This window comes from Musa acuminata, chromosome BXJ2-7 (assembly GCF_036884655.1).
Source record: "Musa acuminata AAA Group cultivar baxijiao chromosome BXJ2-7, Cavendish_Baxijiao_AAA, whole genome shotgun sequence".
Classification (NCBI taxonomy): domain Eukaryota; kingdom Viridiplantae; phylum Streptophyta; class Magnoliopsida; order Zingiberales; family Musaceae; genus Musa; species Musa acuminata.
The window spans coordinates 33,345,587-33,362,000 of record NC_088344.1 but is presented as its reverse complement, the minus strand read 5'-3'; the positions used below and the strand labels follow the sequence as shown (position 1 = coordinate 33,362,000).

The window sequence follows — 16,414 nt, the reverse complement described above, 5'->3', positions numbered from 1 at the left end:
ACAACTTTTACTTATCAAAATATAATAAGACTAAGACATCAATATGATCAAGTTGGTGTATAACATTTTGATCTCCAATGCTAATTGGGCTACTGGAGGAGGCCTATGACATTGTAATGTGGTCAACCATATGACCCAAGGCATTAGGTTGACTCCAATCTTCCATTCAGATCGGATGGCCCATCCATGCCCATGTCACTATCTTGTCAAAATAGTAATGAATAAATGCACTCTAGCCCATATCTCCTTAAATCATAGATTGATTAAGAAATATAATATATCTTAATTTACTGGGATCATTGATTTACTATAATCAGTGATCTTCTATCATGTCCTCATGAAAGATTAAGATTTCGATTTCGACCTCATAGCGATGTGAGTATAATACCTTATGAGCAAGTGATTTTGTGATAGAGTATGCTAATTGATCAAAGGTATAGATATGAGAATATGAAGAATAATACTATGTAAATGACTATGTTATCATTTATTATGGTGTCATATATTTATATCCTAATGTATTAAGAAAGATAATTATTTGTCATCCTTCATTTACTCCGGCCAGCAATCCTCTCAGATACATACAGGTGCATGATGTGTTCTCCAAAGGAGTTCCAAGAACACAGTGTGAGGGTGTTGAGTAGATAAACCGCACGCTCTCTGCTCTTAAGACTGCAAGTCGTCACCCAACATCTCATGCACCGTATGGGAACACCTCACCCTAAACATGCAGTAATTGCATGCAATAAATGGCTAGGGTTTCTGCAGGACAAGAAAGCCATCATCATCATCAAGACAACTCCGAGCTGTTAACCCTGGTAGTTGTTACTGAGGATAACTAAGACATGCTTGAGGACAAATGGCCTCCGAATCTAAGCTTCAAAGCAGTGTCATGATAAGGGTTTTCCCCGGCGCAGCCTCATTCAATGCTCGGCCTTTGCAGAGAGAGACGGGGGTGTGGGGGGTGTTCATCCACCAAGCAAGCTTAGCTGAGCTCACAAGTCCCCTCCTCGGGAGTAAATGCTACTTGCTGTCCTCTTTTGACCTCCTCCTCCGCCTCCTCCATCTCCTCCTCTCTTTCCTTTTGCCTCTTCTTAGGGTCAAAAGATAGCGGACAATTCCTTGCATCATCTGGTCTCTTGTTCGTGTGTGTGTGTGTGTCAGTGTCCAGGTTACTTACGCTGCCTTGGACCTCTGCCGGCTCTCGGTGTGGCTTCTGGGGGAGGAAGAGGAGGAGGAGTTCCCGGCATGGGAAGACCACCTTGCTGCGATAAAGTAGGGGTGAAGAAGGGGCCATGGACTCCGGAAGAGGACCTGGTCCTTGTCTCCTATATCCAGGAGCATGGCCCTGGCAACTGGAGAGCTGTGCCTACCAACACAGGTGATCGAGCTCCTTCGACATGTTCCATGAACTCGGGTGCTTAGATCTGAAGGGTTTCAGGGATTTGATCGAGTCCTTTGTCCTTTTCTACGGCCAGGTCTGATGCGATGCAGCAAGAGTTGCAGGCTTCGTTGGACTAATTACCTCAGGCCGGGCATCAAGCGCGGCAACTTCACAGATCAGGAGGAGAGGCTCATCATCCATCTCCAAGCTCTTCTCGGCAACAGGTGCATCCCAATGTGTGAATCCCTTTGTCCGCCCGGCCGGCTCTGTAATTGAGATCTGATCGTGCATGCAGATGGGCAGCCATAGCTTCGTATCTCCCGGAGAGGACGGACAACGACATCAAGAACTTCTGGAACACCCATCTGAAGAAGAAGCTGAGGAAGATCCAGGGCGGCCAAGACGACGGTACCATGAACGCTGTTCTCTCGGCGAACTACTACCCCTTCTCCAAAGGCCTGTGGGAGACGACGGTCCAAACCGACATCCACATGGCCAAGCAAGCCCTCGGCGAGGCCCTGTCCCTGCAGAATCCGCACGCCGGCGCATCATCCGCCACCACTACCACCTACGCCTCGAGCACCGAGAACATCTCTCGATTACTCGAAGGATGGATGAAGAATTCCCCGAAGACGCGAGCTGCTTCGGCAAGCGACATGGTGGGTGGCGCCGGCTCAGCCTCCACCGAGGGCTCGGCTACGATGGCAAGCAAGAGCGCCGAAGTATCGCCGGAGGGACTCGACTCATTGTTCAAGATGGAGACGTCGACGCCCGAGGTATCGGAGAGCAGCCTTTTCCAACGCCAGATCAAGCTGGCCACCGAAGCTCCGATCCCCATTTCCTTGCTCGAGACATGGCTCTTTGACGAAACCTTCGAACAGGGAGGAGCATGCCCGGTTGACATCCCACTATGCGACGCTGCCGCTGAGTTGCTATAGAGGGAGATCGGATCACAGAAATAGCTCAAGGTGTAAATTCCAACGAACTTCACACGAACCCTATCACGCAAAGTTTGCTGCAATCACAACATCGGACTAATTGTCATCTTCGATCCTCTTCTTCAGTTTGAGTGGTGTGAGCTTTGTTCAGCCTGTATAAGATATGTGGGGCGAAGGAGGATTCATGTACTCATATAAGTGTAGTATACTTGTGCTAGATCATTGAGTGTCTTGCTCCTTGTCGAACACGACATGATGACCTTGCATGGATGACACACACAGCCAGTGGCGTGATGAGAGATCATGTTCATGTGCTGACACCAACTACAGATCACGAACAGTGTCTCATCTCCATGCACTTCAAGTTTGTCTAGAAAACAAATCATCAAATTGGATTCTCTGTGACCGCTTACTGCATGCAGTGGTCTGTCATGAATGTGGTCAATGCGTTGGGTGTACATTCCTGTTGCATGCACCTCGAGGATGTCTATCGACTCGGATGAAGAACACAAGGACGAGAAAGACTGTACTGGGAATGTCATATGTGAAGCTTCTTCATCCTTTCTCTCTCATGCTGACCAACATTTCCTTGCTGCTGTAAGCACAAGAACGTCAATGAGTACTGCATCTCCTAGCTAGTGAGGAGATGAAGTTAATCATGCTGCTGTATGCTTCTTGATCCTGAATGATGAAGAACATGGAATTCTTTCTCCCAACAAAGGGGAAAAAAGTCCTTCCCCAATATACTACTGATATGCAGTTGTCAGAATTGCACACAAAGTCAGAGCTTTCTTTTCTTTTAAGCATAAGAACCTATTATTGTGTGAAAAATTTTAATGTCAAATCAAATAACAATATATCTAAATTTATAATAGATACTTGTTCAGGAAAACAAAAGGAGAATTAGAATGACGGACTTCTCTCTTCCTATCTTTCATATAATCACAATGATCAATAGATTTAGGAATAAAAAAAAATTACTGAAAAAAGATCTATAATCTCTTAATCATGTTATGTAATTGGAAAAGTTACTTGGTTGTATCATAAGGAATCTTGCTATAATAGTTATTCTTTTTATTGACCGATAACCATAATAGAATCTAATCATATTCATAATGTATCTTATCTAATTAGATATAATCATATAATCTAATACTTTTAACATAAAATAAAACCTAATATTTCAAATAAAAAAGATTTAAAGGAATTAAATATTATATATCACTCACTTTATCAAGCACATAATCCAAACCTTCTCAATATCAATAAGCTCGAAAAAAATATATATCATTTTTGCTAAAATAGAATACAATAATATCATTTGATATTATTATGCAACTGAAAAATACTTCTTTATCAATCTCTTCTTTGATAATGTGACACATAACAAGATGGAGACCTTAGGATTATAAATTAGTTGTTGACACCACCCCACCCCCAACCTAACCAAGCCATAGGTGATGGATACAATAAAACCAAAATGGTGCCACGTCAAAATTATCACTATTGCACTTGTCAAGGTTCATTGTCATTAGATGTGATGTGAGGCACATTAAGTCCACGTTGTGACAAAAAGAAAAAAATCCTACTGTTAGAAGCTAATAGTTCTCTAACAATTTAATGCTTGATTTTGATTTGCATTAAGTTGATTGATTGGGGGGGTGGGGGGGGTCAAAATTCTTTTGCTATGTGGTCATCAACTAATTATTTGAGAAGGCAGAGATGTGGATGAGCTGCTTTAGCTCACATGCTATCAAATCAAAGAAATGCCTTTGGAAATTTTGATGGTGAATTAAATGATTGGTTAACCATAATGATGTCCCATTACCATCTTCCTCAAATTGCCCACAAAAGATAATTTATTTTAATCACTATATAAGCAATCCAATGCCTCTTTTTTTTTTTATTTACTTCGAGGAGAAATATACACTATATAGATAAAATAGATTTAAATTTGTTGAACTTAGAAGTGAAAGATAATGGGAAACTTGAGTTGTTCAAAAAAAATAAATAGACAAATACACTAATGTGAATTTTTAATTATATTTTTCGTATGATATATATATAATAATCTAAATGATGAAAATGTCTCTCTAAATACGAGTATATATCTCTATTTTTTGTTAAAACAAGTATTTTATTGAGATAATGAACATTTTTTGTGATTAAGAATAAGCTTTCTATGTATTAAAATATTTTATCTATGATTATAGACGTCAACCGGTTCTTATGATTGAAGGTCGATTTACTATTTATGTCTCTAATTAATCAAGATAAATCATTTGAGATCCATCATAAAAGAAGAATTAGTTATGAACTATATAACCTTTTGTCATTAAGAACATCCTCTAAAAGCATTTGTCACTGATATTAACCTTAAGCAACAATGTTAAGATCAGTGTGCTAAAATCCTTTACCTATAGGAAACAAAGGTTTTTTTGCTGTCGATGTGTCTAATTGGACATAAATAATCTATTTGAGGTTCATCGAATGCAACAAGAACTCCACCGGATGATGAAATGACAACCATTTATGTATCATTGACTCAATTAAAATTATCAATGTGGCCAATACATTGGATTGGGAAAAGAAGGTGATTTGTTCGTTTGCAACCATAAAAGCTTTTTCTAATTAATTAATCCATTGGAAATAGTTCAATTTGAGGTTCTAAGATGCATCTCTTAGAAAATTTTCTCAAAAAATTCCTTCTTTTTGCATTTATATCTATTCTGTTATTGTTTTAAGTAAAAGATGTTGGATTAAATAAGGAAAAACTTAGTGAAAGTAAATGATGGAAAAGACCTCTATTTTTTCTCTAATATTAGGTTATGTCAATCATTCAATCAAATGACTTGATGATGTTTCCCCTGGTATCAATCACTCTATAAGATAGTTAGAGAAGTTTTATCTTAAAAGAGTAAAGGATTATTGGGCTAATTATAAATTATTCATTATAATTAGTTACATTTAACATTTTGATCCTTATACTTTTAAAAGTTACATCGAATTCTCTATATTTATCAAAATGAAACATTTAACCATGTTTCTCTTAAGTTATTGACTCTACTGATAGAAATACTATAGGATTTATCATTGATCATATGCTGACTTTACCTACTTCGATTTACTGCTAAGCACGTGTGATATTTTCATCAATATATGTTAACGACGTAAAGAAAATTATAATTAAATATTTCACTTTCATAAGTATAGGGATCTCAATATAATTTTTAAAAATATAGAGATCAAAATATTAAAGTTAGTTAATTATAGAGAGTAATATGTAATTAGTCCAGGATTATTATATGAGACTATTAGGGAGAAAAAATGAGTTAGAACTTAGAAATACATCACTTGAAATCAAGGAGCAAAGCTTTTTGAGTGCAAGGCATAAGCTATCTTTAGGGATGATAACTAATTTTGCTCTTGAAAGCTGTTATTTGGCAATGCAAAATGTATAATGTATCTATTTAGATGAAACATCAAAGGAATTAATTGCTACTAATTTTGACATTTTTCTTGAGAAAGTAAGATCTGGTCATTAATTGTTGGTCGACTATATCGATGAGATTTTCTTAAATAGTATTCATAATGTAGCACATTTAGCTCTTCTCATAGTTGATATAAACGGTAAAAAAAATATATCATAAATTTCACTAATTACAAGTGATATTTTATTTTTAATTTTAGTCAAAAACAAACATTAATTTTTGATTATAAATAATATTTTCAATGATTAAGGTTTAATATATATACCGATCTAACAAGAAATCGATATGAGTAGTATATATCAGTTAGTTGAGTAGTATATATCAGTTAGTCAGTACACTCCATTGTACCGTGTGCTAGTAGGTTAGTACATACTATGTATCGATATATCGATATGTATCGTACTAACGACTAACTAGTATAATATATATATATATATATATATATATATATATATATTATTGAATAAAAGTAATGGGTCGGGCTGGAAACTTTTCATGGATTCATCAAATCTCTTTAATGCCTTAATATGACATCAGAATGCTCATCCACAAGGTTATGATTTGGTGCAATTTTTGAGATACACTTGATTGATGAATAACATTTGGAAGTGGCTTTAATTTAAGATTGTCAGTATTATTTTCTCATGTTATATAATTATTTATTAATTTTATATTTTGAATATGTAGATATTTATCTAGTCATATTATTATTTAATCCAGCTTGCAACCTTTTTTTAATCTTATATTATTTTGTTTGTAATAATAATAGTAATATTTTGTTTGTTAAAACATTTTTATTTTCCCAAAAAATAAAATGGTGAAAATAATTGGAACCAAAAATAATAATCATAATCATAATTAGTTATGTAATGATTTATATGGTGTAATAATTGCAGAGCAATTCCTCAAAAAGAGAGCCACAAATAATTGTGGATGTAATGATCATTCATCCCCCTGAAGGATACAAGAAATCATGATCATCATCAGCTTCGTCCATCCAACGGCTACAAAAGGCGGCTCCCTTAGGGTTAGGGTTTTAAATATCTCCCGCTGCCTGCCCACCGCGTGGGACCCACTTGCCCGCTGGAGAACGATCTCTACCGTTAGAGGTACCCGGACCCAGAGATTGGACGGTGCAGATGAGACGCTACCGAGTTAATGTTACCACAGGTGGTGACGGGAAACTCCAGCAAACAGCGACGGGAAGGTGTATATATAGGTAGAGATAGAGAGGGAGGGAGGCAGGTCGCTCTCGCTCTCGCTCTCGCGTCCGGTATCCATCGAAGGTTTGGTCTCCTCAGCCGACGAGAAGAAGAGCAGGTCAATTAGGGTTAGGGTCTCGAAGGCGTCGGCGGAGAGGAGATGGGAGCCGACAAGGGGAAGAAGTCGAAGGTCGCGGAGGAAGGAGCCGATGGTGCGGAACCCGAGCATATCGACGGCGAGCTCGTCCTCTCCATCGAGAAGCTCCAGGAGATCCAAGACGAGCTGGAGAAGGTAATGCTTCCTTGTGCCAAAAAAAAGACCTTTTTTTTTAAATCTTAACCCCTCTCTCCATCTCTCCTTTTTAAAGTTGCCGTCGTATTTGATTCTTTAAATGTTCTCTATTTTTCTTTTAATTTATGATGATTGATTGTCTGATTCGTATCGTTTCTTGTTCAAAGTTGAGAACTTTTCGATGGGATAGTTTGTTGTCCACATGATTGTATAGACTCGCTTGAGGATTCCTCTCTTTTGGTCCCTGAATTGGGTAATCGCGCACGCTGGTGTTTCTAGATGACGGGTTTCTCTCTCTCTTTCTCTCTCTCTCTCTCTCTCTGTTTCGGTCACGTTGCAATGTTCGTCGTTTTATGATCTTAGATGGATGAAAGTTTATTATTTGGAGCAGAGTAAGGTTGCTTGTAAGGTTGTTAATACATATTGCTTCTGACATATCTCTAAGTCGGAAATTGTTAGCTTGCTGTGAAACCTTTCTTGGTTTCTCCATTTGTTTGGATAACAGTGGATATAGTCCTCAAATGTGTGTATCTGGCATAACAAGGTTGTGTCATTCTGATTCTTGCTGTCAAATGTCTAGAAACATTGTTACTTTGAGTCGAGAATCAATTATGAGGGCTAGCAAATGGTTGATTAGATTGCCAAATTGTTCCCACCTCTCATTCCTTTAGGTTCACCGCAGTGTCCAACTTTGCAGAGTTATTAAAGTAAGGAAAATAAAGATAGGAAATAAGGATAGTTATTAAGCTTCAGCTTTTTGCGAGGAAATTGCTGAGAAACTATGATACTGATTTTGGAAATTTTACCCATGTAATAAGGATGCGGTGGAGGCTTTGTTTCTTAGTTCAGATTTCTTGTGCTCTCTCACCTTCCTTGGAACTATTTGTAGGAGGAACACATAGTTTGTCCTCTTCTTCCTTTTAATTTCTTTCTTTTGCCTATAACTGTCATTGTGTAGATAATTGCAAAGAACCTGAGAAAAATGGCATTATATTATTGTAGTATGTGATTACTTTTCAATGGTTTCTTCAGTGTCTTGTGCATTTATCCTTTTGTACTGTTTACTTATGTTAACATTCTTGCCTCAGAGTACTTTTAGATTATGTGTTTTGCCTATTTTCGCAACATGCTGATTTAGATTTTTCTTAATAGATCAATGAGGAAGCAAGTGATAAAGTTTTTGAGGTGGAACAGAAATACAATGAGATTCGTAGACCTGTCTATGTCAGGAGGGCTGAAATCATCAAACATATCCCTGACTTCTGGTTAACTGCGGTATTTTAGTTTTTAATTCTTTGATTTTTGTGTCAAATGTTCTTTTGTGCCATCTCTAAAAGTTCATCTTTTCTTTGTTCTTAATGGTATGCAGTTTTTGAGTCATCCTGCTCTTGGCGATCTATTATCAGAAAAGGACCAGGAGGTATATAAGCTGTTAATGATGAAGGATGCCAAAATATAGCTAACTTTGATAATATCTTTTCGAATTACAGCCTGTGCCTTAACCTTAGTTTAACAGATAAAAATTTAGAAATTTGTTTTATTTTCTAATAGATGCACTGGTTTTGGAATTTGATGATTTCCATTGATGTAGATTTTCAAGTTCATGCGTTCATTAGATGTTGAAGACTTTAAGGATATGAAGACAGGCTACTCCATTACATTCGTGAGTTATTGAGCACCAAAATGGTAGCCCGATAATTATCTGCAGTTTCTTTTCGTTTCTATTTTTATCCATGACCAATTGAAATTTTTTTTGCAAGTTATAGAACTTCTCCAATAACCCATATTTTGAGGACACAAAACTGACAAAGACATATTCATTCACTGATGAAGGAACAACCAATGTAACTGGCACAACAATCAAGTGGAAGGAGGGCATGGTGAGAGCAAACCATTCTTGTTAGCACCCAAAGTTTTCATTATTAATTTTTTTTATCCAAGTTGTAGGTGTGATTTTTACGTATTTTTAAATTTGTAGGAACATATTGCCAATGGTGATGCTCATAAGAAGAAGGGGAACAAACGGCTCTTTGCTGAGGAAAGGTTGAGGCTGTTGATCTTGACTGTCTTTTTTTTTTTGTCTGTACAATGTTTGACGAGTGATCCTATGTTGCATCATTGAGTAATTAGTATTTGGTGATATTTGTATTGCTAGTTATGTTTTTATTTTAATCATCGAAATTTTAGAACTTAGTGATCTGTTATTTAGAGGTCAATGACTTGAGTTGTCATGTTTGTGTCTGCCATTCTCATATCAGGATCTACTTGTAATGGTTCCTCCTTCTAGTCAAGCACTAATGTTTCTTGGCATCTAGTCATAGAATTCTTGACTGTCAACATCCAAGTTCTTATTTCCCTAAAAAATTCATTTCATGGATTGCTTTGTGCCCAGAAGTTGTCCACTTCTGCTTTCTTAACTCCCTTATCTGAAAGGGTTGTATTTGGAAATTGAGCATGATTGTAGCGTAGGCATAAATGGAGTTTATATCTGAATTTTATGTTTCGCTAAAGTTATTCTACAGCTCCAGTGTTTGATATTTGCGCCTTGCTGGTTCATCATTTTATCCAAGCAACTTATACTTGCACCATCATTTGATATTTGCACCTTGCTGGTTCATCATTTTCACTTTGATTTTGTTATAATTCTTTGCAAATTACCAAGCAACTTATACTTTTTATGTGTATTATATGAGCCAAACAGTGTTTGGATTTCCCTAGCATGGTAATGTTGGGTTCACATGGCTTTGTATGTTCCCTGCCATGCCCCACTTGCATGTCTGTGCATATTTTCTTGGCCCTGTTAGAAGTATAGATATTGAGCTGCCAAAGGTAATCCTTAACCTCAATTTTAACTGTATGTTTCTTTGAGGAATCCTTTATATGATTGATATACAGACCAGGTTAGGTTGCATCAATAAATTGGTGTCACTGATTGATCTTTAGCATATTGGTGGAGTTCTTATATCTCTGGCTTTAGTTCCTAATCCATCGCTTTCCCCTTTTTTTGAACAGTTTCTTCAGTTGGTTTAATGACAATCAAGAAAAGGACCTCTCAGAAGGAGTTATGGATGAGGTAATGTTTCTTGATTTTCTTTCAAACTAATTGTTGGTTTTATTTGTATTATATAACTGGGTTGGATGATGAGTGAAATTGTATCTGATTTTGCGCTACTAGTCATGGACATTTGTTCGGCTTCCTGTTTTGAAATCTGATTGAACTATCTTATCAGAAGATCACCATGACTACTGAATAAGAACAGCTTTTGAGTGCCTTGTGCTATTATATTTCTGATGCAGGTGGCTGAGATAATCAAGGAAGACCTCTGGCCCAATCCCTTAAAATACTTTAACAATGTATGTTTTCCTAGCTAGCGTGTTTCTGCTCCGTCTACCTATTTTTTTCTCCCTCTTTCTTGAGAATTTTGCTTTCACTCATTTGAATTGCAATTTTTTCAACTGACAATGCTTCTCACTTTTTTATTTTATGGGTACAGGAAGCTGATGAGGATGACTTTGATGGAGAGGAAGATGATGAAGAGGTATATTTTCTCTCCTTTTTATCACATAATAATGGCTAGTCATATTCCAATACTGCTTATGTAATCTCAGATGCCGAAGAAATTTAAATTCCATTTCCTGTTTCCATGTTTTATACTTGTCTTATTAATAATGCTCATTTTCTTGAATCAAACAAGGGAAAATGCAGAGTACAGATTTTTCAAATTTATTTTCTAGTATTAGGATTACCAACCTGAAGATTTTGTTTGACCGTTGTGATCTTGTAATTACCAAAACATGAAAATTAATTTTCTAGATTTTGTTCAAATTTACATTATAATATTGTTCATAAAGAACCCATCTGTCATTTTGTCAGATTGTATTAACAGGATTTTCAAGGAATTCATATTTGAAAACTATGTATTTTAGATGAAAGGTGCCGAATCTGTTACCTATAAGCAAAGATAACTACAGAATATTACAATTAAACCTTATGTAATCAAGCTTGTTATGTTGTAATCAAGTTCGAAAGAGTCTGTTTTCTCTTGTGTAGTGACGTGTAGTATCATGGTCCAAACTTGATATCATGTGTCCTTTGCAGAAGTTACACCCTTGTAGAGGTGGTGCGTTGTTATGGGACATCCTTGCGTAGTCCACATTATGTATCATTACAAAGACTATTTGAACCCGTCATCTATAGTTTTGGCAAAATATAGAATATATACTTGTTGAAAATGACCCAAACTCTGAAACTAGTTTCTCAGATTGCCTCATCTAAATTGTCTATTTTGCTTTTAAAACTAAAGAACTTTAGGTTGTTATTGACTAATGATGTTAGTCATAGGTTTCAGCTACTCGATAAGATTGAGCAATGGTCATTGTCTTATGTTATGTTTGAATTCAACTGAAATGACTAGCTACAGTGAATATTCTATTATTTGCAGTATGAATGTATTTGTTTGGTAACATTTAAATCTGTGCTGCCATCCAAGTTCAAATTGGACAGTATTCATGAGATTGGAATTGTAGGCCATTGTCTTATGATTGTTGAGGACTTGCACAAGAACTGCACTTCTCCATTAAATGTTATTCTGTTTTAGGCAGGGAATAGTTGCATCTACTCTTGTCCATCTACCTCCTCCTAGCTTAGCTTGTATATGGTGGTTGTCTCCTCTTTGTTATCAAGATGGATCAACTGTTGGATAATTATTCATTTTCATGTTTCAAGGAAACTGATGAGGAGGATGGTGACGATGAAGAGGACGAAGAATGAGATCTTTGCTGATGACCACCTTAATTGTGTGCATTTGGCCTTCTACAGCTGCTCCCGTGCAGGATCAAGACCAAGTTTATATAGTCAGTAGAAAGACTGAGTGCAGAATGCTTCCTAGTTGTCATCACTTTGATATGTTAGATTGTATCTCCTTGCCAAATGTTTGATATGAGGTTGAGAATTGTGTACTGATAGCTGTGTTAGTCAAATTTCACTATATTGGATGCATAATTTCATAGCAATTTCACATTATATTTTCTGAGTCTGTTGTTGCTTTTCCCATTATAATCATACTGACAGCAGTGATATTTTTGTATTATCATTGTAATGATCTAATTTTAGTGCTGTTTTGAACAAAAAAGAACAAAAAATACTTAATGGGCATATTTTTTTGTTTCATGAGTGAAGAACTCATTGGGTTGCATTGACCGGGAAAAAAAAAAAAAAGTAAAAGGAAGGCTGCATTTTTTTGAGTCAAAATAGATTTTTCTAACAGTTCTTTTTTCTTTTGTTTTCTTCTTTGTTGCAACCAAGTAGTTGTTCAATTCGTTGCAGTTGTCACCTTTGTTTGTCAAGAATCTAAATCAGGGGAATTGCACCCCAATGCATGACACTTTGTGGAGCAGCTGTCTGTCATGGATTTGTTGTTTATGGGTGTCATTAAGCATTCCATTTTCAAGTTCCAAATGGTGATGTTCATATTAGTTTCATTGGTGTGATGAGTTCCAATTGTGGTTGCAAGTGATGTGGTGGACTGTTGCCTTGCATTTACATCCACAACACAACAGTTTGTCCTACTAGTCATGTTATCCAGATCTCAGTGAATGCTTGCAATCAATGTCTAGTAGGTACGTGAGGGCTACAAGGTCTCTGACCTTGTGACTGCACACAAACAGAGAGAGGAGTCAGCAGGGCATGTGATGTCCCACTGTTGTCACTACTGTTCATGCTGTCCAACCTCTGCAGCATCCATGCATGAGTTGTTGGGTCTCATCCTCGGCCACTTCCCCTGTGAGGGAGATGTCACCAGTTTGGATCTGATTTGTGTGTATGTGTGTGTGGAGGTGAAGTCCAGTGCCAGGCCACCATCCTCCTGCACTGAGCTATGGCAGTGATATGGTGACACAAAGGACATAATTAATATTCCTCCTTTCTTCCAGCTGGATGCTGAGTTGAGTTGTTCCCTCCTCCTCCTCCTCCTCCTTCTCCTCCTCTCAAATCCTTTTTTGTGTGTCCAGCTTTTCCTCAAACCCCTGATTTGGCTCAGAATTCTTTAGCTCCCTGTAGAAAGTCATAATACAACTCTCAAGAGCAAGCTTTATGGTCTCCTTTGCCATGGTGGTGGTTTCTGTCATCTAGTGTTCTACTTCCTCAGGTCTTTAATTTCTGTGTTCCCTAGCTTTGCGTTTGTACATTTTCAAGGGGAGATTTGAGTTCAGAAAAACATGTGCAAACATATTTATATCACAACCCTTTGTTTCTGAACATATCAGAATTTGCAGCATCACCTAAAAAGACCCCACAAGAGAGAGAGAGAGAGAGAGAGAGAGAGAGAAGAATAGGAGATACATATGGGGAATAAATGTTGATGGCAGAGCAGAGCTTGCATATGCCATGTTGAGCAATTCTTGACATATGAACTGTTTGAAATGAAACTTCCCTTTATTAGCAATCAGGCCTTGCAAGAATAAACTGTGGCTGTCACTATTTCATCAAAGTTACAGATACAAGATCACAGTGTTTTCACTGCTGAAGTAACCTTTTACCACCACTGCAGTTTGCATCCCCAAAAATAGACTTTACAAACAAATAAGGTTTTTTCTTTTTTTTGTCACTAGAAAAGTCTCTTCATTTCTTTCTTACAAGATCTGAGATATAAGACTGTGATCATGGTAATTTATTTTGCAAATGCATAATAAAAAAATTGTTTTTTTTCTTAATGACTGCAGGAGATGATCATACTCATTATAAGAGTTTGATAAGAGGATGCAAAAAATGCTTCCTTGGCTATTAGTACTGGAAAAAGCTGGAACCTGCAACCATGGTTGCCACTGTTGGTGGTGTATGATGATTGAGGTATAGTGAGTGCCATCATCATCATCAGCTAGCCTTCACTCACAACCTTCCATTAATGACTGGGTTAAGTCTCATTTGGTGCCATGGTCCTAATCATGTCATGGGGGAACCTTCCATCTTCCCTTTCCCGTGACATGTTGGGCATCACTGTGTGATCCCAAATCCTGTCATGATCGACCACTGTACTGAGTATTCTCATCTTTAGGTAACAGTGGTGTACTCATGGGGAACTGCATCCATCTGCATTCGGAGTTGTGCTGAAGCCTGAAAGCAAAGCAAAGGGATTGCATGGTCACCTTTTCTCCTTCCCTTGCAAGTTATATATGGCCTGGCAATGATAGCAGCAGCTGCAACCTTTGATTCCCAGCTGTGACATGCATGCTTTAAACAAAGAAAAGGAAAAGGAGATCGCCATGGGGGGAAGGGGACATCGTGAGTAGTAGGGCCATCGCTGTTACTCGCACCTCGTCTCGGTGGCTGGTGGCCAGTGGCCGAACCATTGGGTGCATCGCCATGGGCGCAGGCAGCGGATGCACGAGGAGCTCGTTAACCGGCAGAGGCAGTACTGTGGAAGGAGGAGGGGAGGGAGAGAGATCACCATGGGAGCGAGGTCCCACTGCAGGTCGAGGGAGCAGCACTTTACAGCCAAAAGGAGGAGGGTGGCTGACATCGCCTTTACTCGCTGTTGTCGATGGAGCAACATTGGATGGCTGGCAGGTAGCCATGGTAGCTCCGCAGCGAGGCATCTTGCTGCTGCTTCATGTCCATCGATGCGGAGTGCCCAGCAATTATGTGGCTGTAACATGCGCTTGTCTCCTCCATTTCGGTGCAGCAACAGCAGCAGCAGCAGCAGCAAGCTAAGAGAGAGGCAACCGTGAGGGAGAGCACGAGGACATGATCATGGCCAACCCACAAAGATGTGTGCGTCGTAATGCCCTCAAGCTTTTTCCGCGCCCCCTTCCCCCTCCCCATAAAGATTACCTCAAGATAGAAACACTCTCGTTTTGGTTTCTCCTTCATTCCATTTACAGCTTCTTCTTTAACAGCATGCATATAATTTACACACATGCAAGAGAGAGAGAGAGAGAGAGAGAGAGAGAGAGAGAGAGGATATTTGAGATAGAATAATTTGAGGAAAATTGAGAAATACTGAACATAATTTGCATTGTTGGAAATATTTAGGAGCCAAATTCATGTGTCCTTATAGAGAGAGGGTTATGTCTCATAGGATTTGAACAAAAGTAATGCTACTCATGATTAATTAATCACATTTGTATTGAAGGTAGGGATGAGAATATAGTGGATATAAAAGTTAAGAGTATGTTGTTATGAGTTACTCAGCTTTTAATTTAGATTAAAGTGGGAGATCAATTCAAATTATTCTCATGGCAAATGAGCACCTTAACACTTGTTCAATCATGTAGTTGCCACCTGATTGATTCATGGTTAACATGTTTGTAATTATGAGATTCATGTTGGAAATATATCCTTTTTTTTTTTTTAATGATGCCAAACTATCAAAAGTTTATTATTATAAAAATTGATGCAGATATAAACGTGATAAAGGGGATTCAACATGTGAACCATCCTACACCATATGATGTATCAACCAAGCATCACAATCAAATCGATTTTGAGTGAATGTTATTTCGGGTACCCTATTACCTAATAAGTTAGTTAAACTTTTTATTTTATTCATGCGAAGCACTAAACACGTGCATAGTAATCATAACATCCAATGGTTTAATAGATTTTTTACGATCAAGTACTAATTAATGATTATGACTGGCACCGACTCTCACCCATTTTCAAATATCCACCGTAAACATGCATCTCTTGATTTTTATGATTGAATTATATATGAACACTTTTCTTCTAATTTTTAATTTTTTAATTTATTTATTAACTTAAAAGTAACATAGGGTATTCATCGATCATGCCTTTAATATAATTTTGTTAGAAGGCTTTCTAGAACCATCGTAGTTCGATTTTAAGACTTGCAACAAGCACATTAACATTGGACTCAGAGTTAACGTTGAACCCTTTACAAAATATATATATATATATATATATATATATATATATATATATATATATATTCTCTATGTTGTCATTAAAATTTCATTTTCTATAATTACAAGTCCATTAATTATTATTTTATGATTCAGCATTAAGTGTAATTTATTTTATTGACTTCTTTTCCTAGTAAATATAGTTTGTCTTGATGAATTATGACATCACCAAAAATTGAGTAATTAGA

General features: G+C 37.4%; 2 protein-coding genes across 2 annotated transcripts; both read left to right on the top strand.

Annotated features, from left to right (window-relative positions):
* Positions 1-916: 916 nt before the first annotated feature.
* On the top strand, positions 917-2,570 carry LOC103992427 (myb-related protein 306-like). The gene is made up of 3 exons (XM_009412116.3): positions 917-1,381; positions 1,479-1,608; positions 1,680-2,570. Exons 1-3 carry the CDS (start codon positions 1,249-1,251, stop codon positions 2,320-2,322), a joined length of 906 nt encoding a protein of 301 aa, XP_009410391.2. The 5' UTR covers positions 917-1,248; the 3' UTR covers positions 2,323-2,570.
* A 4,479-nt stretch (positions 2,571-7,049) lies between these two features.
* LOC135617673 (NAP1-related protein 2-like) lies at positions 7,050-12,330 on the top strand. Its single transcript, XM_065118135.1, has 10 exons — positions 7,050-7,307; positions 8,460-8,582; positions 8,677-8,727; positions 8,899-8,970; positions 9,074-9,187; positions 9,286-9,350; positions 10,320-10,380; positions 10,605-10,661; positions 10,802-10,846; positions 12,034-12,330. Exons 1-10 carry the CDS (start codon positions 7,176-7,178, stop codon positions 12,076-12,078), a joined length of 765 nt encoding a protein of 254 aa, XP_064974207.1. The 5' UTR covers positions 7,050-7,175; the 3' UTR covers positions 12,079-12,330.
* Positions 12,331-16,414: the final 4,084 nt, after the last annotated feature.

What these genes read in the sequence shown, in the direction of transcription:
- LOC103992427 (XM_009412116.3), top strand. Translation starts at nt 1,249, where the DNA reads ATGGGAAGACCACCTTGCTGCGATAAAGTAGGGGTGAAGAAGGGGCCA. An exon ending in AGCTGTGCCTACCAACACAG is followed by an intron (nt 1,382 to 1,478) that starts GTGATCGAGCTC and finishes TTCTACGGCCAG; the next exon opens with GTCTGATGCGATGCAGCAAG. An exon ending in CAAGCTCTTCTCGGCAACAG is followed by an intron (nt 1,609 to 1,679) that starts GTGCATCCCAAT and finishes TCGTGCATGCAG; the next exon opens with ATGGGCAGCCATAGCTTCGT.
- LOC135617673 (XM_065118135.1), top strand. Translation starts at nt 7,176, where the DNA reads ATGGGAGCCGACAAGGGGAAGAAGTCGAAGGTCGCGGAGGAAGGAGCC. An exon ending in CAGGCTACTCCATTACATTC is followed by an intron (nt 8,971 to 9,073) that starts GTGAGTTATTGA and finishes TGCAAGTTATAG; the next exon opens with AACTTCTCCAATAACCCATA. An exon ending in CCTTAAAATACTTTAACAAT is followed by an intron (nt 10,662 to 10,801) that starts GTATGTTTTCCT and finishes TTATGGGTACAG; the next exon opens with GAAGCTGATGAGGATGACTT.